At 38.8% G+C, this 8401-nt stretch overlaps 1 protein-coding gene across 1 annotated transcript in view; it reads left to right on the top strand.

Annotated features, from left to right (window-relative positions):
* Positions 1 to 8401, top strand: part of LOC107579938 (non-muscle caldesmon-like) — a 58366-nt gene that overhangs the window by 33906 nt on the left and 16059 nt on the right. The window contains exons 3-9 of the mRNA XM_016265719.1: positions 315 to 458; positions 2767 to 3103; positions 3193 to 3228; positions 3320 to 3553; positions 4634 to 4731; positions 5708 to 5982; positions 7871 to 8013. Coding sequence (XP_016121205.1) covers positions 315 to 458; positions 2767 to 3103; positions 3193 to 3228; positions 3320 to 3553; positions 4634 to 4731; positions 5708 to 5982; positions 7871 to 8013 — 1267 coding nt within the window. The remainder of the gene's footprint in view (positions 1 to 314; positions 459 to 2766; positions 3104 to 3192; positions 3229 to 3319; positions 3554 to 4633; positions 4732 to 5707; positions 5983 to 7870; positions 8014 to 8401) is intronic.

The raw sequence follows: 8401 nt of genomic DNA, 5'->3' as shown, positions 1-8401 counted from the left end.
ATCTATCTATATATCTATCTATCTATCTATCTATCTATCTATATATATATATATATATATATATATATACAATAGACTACTTTAGGTTACACGAAAGTCCCCCTGGCTGTCGTGTGAGCTGAACGCCACACTGCTGTCTGAATCCTATTATCAGCTGCCAAAGCTGGCACACACACAGCTGACAGCCAGTGAAAGTTCATTCTCAACAGCAACAACAACAGCAGTAGCAACTGTGACTGTGTGTGCCAAGGTGACATGAGGCTTAACTCTTAACATCTCTTACCAGCGTAACATCTAACTGTCTCTGTGTGTAGAATGGCGTATCGCCAGAATGAGGAGGATGAGGAGGAGGCCGCTCGTGAGCGCAGACGAAGAGCGCGGCAGGAGAGACTGCGCGGTAAGGACAGCGAGGATGTGGCCTACCAACCCGAGACCCCGGAGCTCAACAACAGCCACAGGTAAAACAGATACTTTTGGAGTATTACATGACAGGAATACTGTGATACTTTGATATGTAGGCTAACTGATGTTTTCTCTGTAACCCACAGCTTTAGTGGGCAGCACTGATAAATAACTTCCTGTAACAGGTCAGCATTGCGGAAACAGTGACATGTTCAGACACTTAGGCTTTGTGCAGTGAATGGACACAGAAGATGGTCAAACAAGACCAGAATTTTTCTCGATGTGTGAGCAGACATAGCTCCGTCTATTGTCCGTAGTGCTGACGCAGGGTAAACGTTTGCCAAGCAGTGACGTCAGACTACATTAACCTACAGTGGCAGGCATATGGCAGTCCATGCTGCTCATGCAGCCGTAGAGAAAGGAAAAAGGAGTGCAGATCCACTTTAAATCATAATTCCTCGCTATCATTTTGCATGTTCAGGTTTGCTGAGACTTTGGATAAGAGAGGAATTTACGTTTTTTAGAGTTGTAATATTGTGTAATGGCCAAATATTAGTTAAAGGGGTCATATGATGCGATTTCAAGTTTTCCTTTCTCTTTGGAGTGCATAAAGAAGATCTGTAAAGTTGCAAAGACTAAAGTCTCAAATCCAAAGATATTCTTTATAAAAGTTACGAGTCAACCACGCCTCCCTAAAACGTACCTCATTCTAACACGCCCCCACATGTCTACGTCACTATGTGGAAATATTAACATAATGCCGCCCAAATGTGCACGCAAAGAAAGAAGGCGTGGTTTCAGGAACAGCAGTCATGTTGATGCAGCCATGTCAGGGAGACGCTGTGTTTCAGTGCGAAAGCAAAAGCACTTTATTTGGCCTTCCGGAAGTAGATACAATTAGGTTTGAGAGAGGCGGGGCATAGAGGACCTACAATAATGTACAGTATTTGAAAAAGAATGTGTTTTTGAACATTAAAGCATGTCAACATATTCTGTTACACCAAATACACCAAATAATGATCTTTAAATTAACATCATATGACCCCTTTAATTATTCGGGGCTGGTGTTAATGTTGTAGCTACTTTAGTTTGGTTATTTTATGCAATTTATACACTACTGCTCAAAAACTTTTAGGTTTGTAAGATTTTTTTGAGTTTTCTTATGCTCACCAAGGCTGCATTTATTTGATCAAAAATACAGTAAAAACAGTAATATTGTGAAATATTATTATGATTTAAAATAACTGTTTTATGTTTGAATATATTGTGAAATGTAATTTATTCTTGTGATGCAAAGCTGAATTTTCAGCATCATTACTCCAGTCTTCAGTGTCACATAATCCTTCAGAAATCATTCAAATATGCTGATTTGCTGCTCAATAAACATTTCTTAATATTATCAATGTTGAAAAGAAGATGGGCTGCTAAATATTTTGTGGGATCTGTGATTTTTATAGGATTATTTGATGATTAAACATTGCAAAAGAACAGCATTTGTTTGAAACGGAAATCTGTTGTATCAGTGCACAAGAATTTACTTTTACTTTTGATCAATTTGATTCATCCTTGCTGAATAAAAGTATAAATTTCCAACCCCAATTTTTGAATGATAGTGCATGCTTACATGTTAAGTAAGAAATATTTATACATTATTTAAAAATGTAAATAATAGTGTGGCCTGCTACAGTAAAACAGATGTTTTTTGTCATTTTGCACATTATCATCAGCTAAAAATGTTGACAATGTTAAATAGTTTTTCTTCTTCAAAATTACTAAACTTAATAAACATAACAAAATGTTGACTAAATATATAAAACAATTTTCATCAAAAGAGAAACTATTTAAAAAAATATATTGTTACACACTTTATTTTAAGGTGTCCTTGTTACAGTGTAATTATACATATAAGTACTGAGTAATATTAATTAACTACATGTACTTATTATATGGTTAGGGTTAGAATCTGGGTTTGGCATAGGGTTACTCGCATGTAATTACGCATAATTAATTGTTATTATAATAGTAAGTACATGTAACATGTGTAACAAGGGCACCTTAAAATAAAGATAAATAAATAAAAACATTACCAAAAATACTGTATAAAATGAATAATACAAGGCCAACATTTTGAGATTATAGCATTAGCATAAGATTAATTTCAACCATTTAAGCATAATCGTATATATTTAGTCAGATGTGTCCAAATGGTGTTTTTTTTATATTTAGGCATTATATTAGCCACCATTTCTCTAGATATTGTCATTGGCCAGCTAAAATCAATCGAGCACTAGTCATATATGCAGAGATATAATTTGTGATGTTATATATTTTGTCATCTTATCTTCTTATGCTTCTTCTTTGTAGTGTTACGGTGACAGAGAGTGTATCCACCTCAGTGGTGTCCTCCAGCGGGACGGGAGAGGGGGATGATGAGGAACAAGCCCTGCTGGAGCGCCTGGCCAAGAGAGAGGAGCGCAGGCAGAGGAGGATGAAGGAGGCGCTGGACAGACAAGAGGAGCTAGAGAGCAGCCAAACCTCACACCACAGCCTGGAGGAGAGCAGCGGCGGCCTGCGCCACGGCCGGAGCTACGAGCCTGAGGAGGAGGAGAAAGAGGAGGTGAAACAGTTGGAGGAGGAGCTCATCCCTAGAGAGGAGGTGGTGGTGGAGGAAAAGCCACGGAGGTCTTATTTTAGAGAACAGGTGTGTATTTCTATTTTTTATGCTTTGTTAGACCCTCAAGAACTTGCGTTCAAGGTTTGTTTATGGCATTTAACTTTATTCACCTGTAGGAATCCGCTGAGGAAATATCTAAAATACCTGAGGAGGTATGGTGATGATGAGTGTTTTTTATTTTAAAATAGCATTTTTTTCTCTCGTTTAACACAACAAAGCATGTGACTGCAGTTCCATTCATAGGACAATAATGAGCGAGATGCTGTGCCTTCTTCTGAACTACATGAGGTGGTTATAAATGAAGACGTAGATGATTCTGCATTTGTTTCGGAGACGGAAAATGGCACCGCAGAGCTCGCTGCAGGTGTACGGGAGGAAAAGAGTGAGATAGAGGGATTGACAGAGAATGGAGTGGATGAAATGAGAGAGGCAGAAAACTTTGAGAAATATGAGGTTTCAGAAAATGACGAGTCTTTGGTAAGAGTTTAGTTGCGCTTGAAGGACTGCAAAAGGATGGATGGTTTATATTTTGGGTGAGAAATTAACAGAAATTATCATTTGCAAAGACCTCATGAAATGCAAAGTTTTAAGCCATGTGCTTGTACTTTAAAGCATAGTGCACTTGACAAAGTAAACTTTTATATGCATTTAAATTAGTCTTTTGCTGCCTTTCAGTCAAAACCAAACGTCATTGGTAGATTTTATTTGCTTAAAAGTGAGTTTTTTTATTGACTGTGTACATCTGAGTGCCCACCATGTTCTCATGGCATCACAGGAACGCTAAGGTCAGGCTCAAAGATTTCCGCCTTCCAAGTTTGATTTCCAAGTTGAAAGTCCAACTTCAAGCGTTTTTTTGCAATGGGTAGTTGGGAACTTTCCAAGTTGAATGGAAAGCAGCATTTCTATTTGCAGACAATACTGATAATATGATTTTGTTCTCACAGGCGTGGATATTTTTGGCCAATAAAAATAACACCTCATGCAACCTGCCTCCAGTTGCAAATAGCAAATCCTAAGCTTCAGTTAAAGATTATTGGCTATTTGATTAAAAACGGCAAACCCTTCAACTTCCTGTTTCAGTTGGACATATGCCAAACACAAAAAAAGAAAACTGCATTCGTCAAGCTATTTCATGGGGTCTTAAACAGATTTGGATACACAAGTTGATTCAAAACTTACTGTTTTCATTGGGGTTATAAACTTTTCCTCCCCAAAATCCTAAATCACTCCAGGCACTAGTTTGAGCACAGTGTATAGTGTTTGCACCAGAGTGCATTTCACATTCAAACAACGCAGGTTGTTATCAATGGTCAGCGGTTACACACCGTGTTCACTGCTTGCTGCATGTCTATTGGGAGTTTATGGGGAGTGTGTGTGTGAAAACACCCCAACACGTGTTCTTTTCATCATTTATCCAGCGAGTGAACCAACAGCACCCACATTTTGTTCTTCCAAAACTCTTCCAGCACACTGTCTGTCTCTCTCTCTCTCACACACACACACACACATGTGCATGTCACATCCACACATCACTCAGTTCTGATTGTGTTTCTGCAGATGGAAGATGAGGATGTGATGAGGAAGAATAAACAGCCCAATGGAGGAGTGTGCGAGGACAGCACTCCCAAACACAAGAAAGCTGAGAGGACTTTCAGGTCAGTGCTCATATAAACAATTAATGATTGTGTTAGGATGGTCCAGGCTTTCTTTTTCCAAACAATTTAGAGTTCTCAAATTCCACATTTGGCAGCCTGTGATCTGTAAATCACAGCATGAAAATGTCTAGGAAGTGTTTTATTTTTAGTTTAGTTTAGTATTTCCATATATTTATTTTTGTTGTAGCAGTTTGATCACATAAATCATATTAATATTTCTCCACATTTTCCTAATTTCTCCACATTTGTCTTCACATTAGCATCAGGTCTTTTCAGATAATTGCAAATTAATATTTAAAACATAATCACATTTACATAGTTCTCTGTCTAATATAGAAGCTATATTCCATGTTTTTCTTTTTTTTTTTTTTCCTCTTTTTTTTTTATAAAGAAATATGCAGCGCTTTTTCCAAAATATACATGTATCCATATATTCTCACAAAACCCAATACCCATATATGCATATGGATACATGTATATTTTGGAAAAAGCGCTGTATATTTCTTTATATAAAAAAAAGAAAAACATGGAATATAGCTTCTATATTAGACAGAGAACTATGTAAATGTGATTTTTTTTTTTCATCAAATAAATCTCTGTGGTGACATCTAAACATTGTGTAAGTTCTGGACGTTGACATGAATATACAGACAAAATAATCACATTCCACATGTCTGTGTTTGTCTTTTTTGGCCTTTGTTGAGATAAAGTAGGTCATTTATATGTGTTTAGCTATATTTGCTTTGCGTGACGGAGTATTTGACTCTAGTCACCTGATCTGCTGTGTCCTGAGGGCTGTTCTCAGCTGTAACTGGAGACGGTGTTACCTTAGACAGGGGTGTGCTGATTCACTGCATGTGAATAGGTTGGGTTTCGTTTAAACGTAAAGAACATGGACGTGTAAAGCTGTTGATAGACCTTTTAACCTGTGTAAGTAGCCAAGGGTGCGCTGTTTATTTGTTTGTCTGTGCGACAGCCGAGGCAGCTTGCGCTCTCCTGAGGTGCCGGAGGCAGACGATGCAGACGGCGAGGATGCTCGCTTGGAGGCTGAGAGAAAGCTGGAGGAACTGAAGAGGAGAAGAGATGAGATGGAGAGCGAGGAGTTCGAGAGGATGAGGCAGAAACAGCAGGAGGCCGAGGTGGAGCTGGAGGAGCTGAAGAGGAAGAGGGAGGAGAGGAGGAAGGTGCTGGAAGAGGAGGAGCGGCAGAGGAAGCAGGAGGATGCTGAGAGGAAAGCCAGAGAGGAGGTGTGTTTGCTTTACGTCAATGAGTCATTTGCTGGTCAGGAATTTGTTTCGCGTAGCTTTTCTGTGAGCGAAAATCTTGATGAGGGTCCTGTCAGCAAAATTAGGTCACTTCTGTAAACACTACAATAGTATATAACCATGCTTGGATGTTTTATGGATGTTCTTTGAGAATTTAAACCTTAAAAACAGTAAATTGATCTTAATTTTGTGGCTAATCAAAGCACACAAAAAAATGCATAGCATACAGAAATATTGGGTCAATTATTCCATATTTTTGTGTAACAAAGAAAAGGCAAAGCTCATAGTGCATTGTGACAAGTTTGGTGACAGAAAACAAACAGTTCAAAAGAGAATGAATAAAATTAATGCTTGTATTCAGTCAGGATCTGAACTATTTATTTATCTCAAATAAATGCTGTTCTTTTGAACTTTCTGTTCATCAAATAATCCTGAAAAAAAGTATCACGTTTTTCACAAATAAATATTAAGCAACACAACTGTTTTCAGCATTGATATCAATAATAAATGTTACTTTAACACAGCATATTAGATGTTACATTGTTACTTTAAATCAGCATATTATAATGATTTCTGAAGGATCATGTGACACTCAAGACTGGAGTAATGATGATTGTTGATTCAGCTTTGCATCAAATTAATAAATTACATTTGAAAATATATGAAATAAGAAAACAGTGATTTTAAATTGTAATAATATTTCACAATGTTGCTGTGTTGCTGATCAAATAAATGAAATCTAAAAAATCTTACCAACACCAAACATTTCAACATAAGTGTTTAAACTACTATATTTCACTCATTACTGGGAAAAAAATTATAAAAATGGTTCAGTCTAATAGAAAGAATGTACTATTTTACCCAGCATTTGTGAGTACTGTGTACATTCATGCTTAGAGTATCATATTATTAGCTTAGCTTTAAGAGTAATTTGATATCTGTAGGCAGTCGTGGCCTAATGGTTAGAGTCGGAATTGTAACCCAAAGGTTCCGGGTTCGAGTCTCAGGTCCGGCAGGGATTGTGGGTAGGGGGAGAGAATGACCAGTGCTCTCTTCCACTCTCAATACCACGACTGATGTGAGACCCTTGAGCAAGGCACCGAACCCCCAACTGCTCCCCGGGCGCCGCAGCACATGGCTGCCCACTGCGCTCTGGGTGTGTTCACGGTGTGTGTGTTCACTACTGGGTGTTTGCACTTGGATGGGTTAAATGCAGAGCACAATTCCGAGTATGGGTCACCATACTTGGCCACACTTCACTTTCACTTTTATCTTTTTTTCTTTATCTCAGCAATCTGTGGCTGTGGTGTCAATTATGAAACTGTTGTACTCACAGTATCGGTATTGAACCCCCGTCATAATTTAAACGAATTCCACATCATTTACATTAACATTAGCGTGATCGCACCCAGTGTGAGTTCCACATGACTGCACATGAGTTTCAGACTCCGGCTTTCTCAGCAGCGGGCAAGAAACACAGGCGTCCCTCCTCGTGGAGACCTGCTCCTAGCATTGTAATGCAAATATGCTCCTTGTTCCTAATGAACAGAAGCAGTAAATGAAAAAGGACTAATTAGAGATTAGAGGGCCCCGAGCTGATGCTAGCGGGCCGTGCCAAAATCCGTGGTGTTAATAAAAAGGCTTCTTTATGATTTCCCAGCTGCTGTGGAATGCGTCGGCTGCCAGTTCACGTTATGCATCCGCAGAGAGACCGTCTTGATTTTGTTGTTCATTCGTCTCATTATAATCCTCGTTTATTGCAAAAAGGACATTTTCTAGAACATGAAGATCCTAGGTTTGTCTGCTGGTGGTGGTGGTTTTGTGTGTGCCGAGATAGACAAACTCCACTACTTACACACAAATAAAATAAGAAGTCGAGGAAAAGAGGAGGATGAAGGAGGAGATCGAGAAGAGAAGAGCAGAGGCGGCCGAGAAAAGGCAAAAAGTGGAGGATTCAGAGGAAGGAGAGGCCAGGAAACCCTTTAAGTGTGTCAGTCCCAGAGGATCCTCCCTGAAGGTCAGTCGCCGCCCTCTCTCTCGCTCTCTCTCTCTCTCTCCACAGCTGTCAATCACCTGGCAGCACAGCATCAGCTGATTCATAGGAACACGCTGTCCCTATGAAAAAGCAATTATCTGCCATATCTTATAAACATAATGAGGAGGAGAACAACTTGATGATTGTGCATTAATGCAGCTGGTGTGCACTGAAGCTTGTATGTGCTAGTTTACGGGAATAACCCCCTTTGTTACCGTTTTCCACCAGAGTAGCATAGTTACAACAGTTACTGTTTGTAAAAAAACAAAAAAAAGGTTCCATTTGTTAACTGTATTTAATGCATTAACTAACATTAGCTAACAACGAGCAATACATTTGTTACAGTATTTATTAATCTTTGTTAACATTA

This window comes from Sinocyclocheilus grahami, unplaced genomic scaffold (assembly GCF_001515645.1).
Source record: "Sinocyclocheilus grahami isolate Dianchi unplaced genomic scaffold, SAMN03320097.WGS_v1.1 scaffold33.1, whole genome shotgun sequence".
NCBI classification, from domain to species: Eukaryota; Metazoa; Chordata; class Actinopteri; order Cypriniformes; family Cyprinidae; genus Sinocyclocheilus; species Sinocyclocheilus grahami.
Note: the sequence above shows the minus strand (reverse complement) of the source record. Positions and strands in the feature narration are given on the sequence as shown.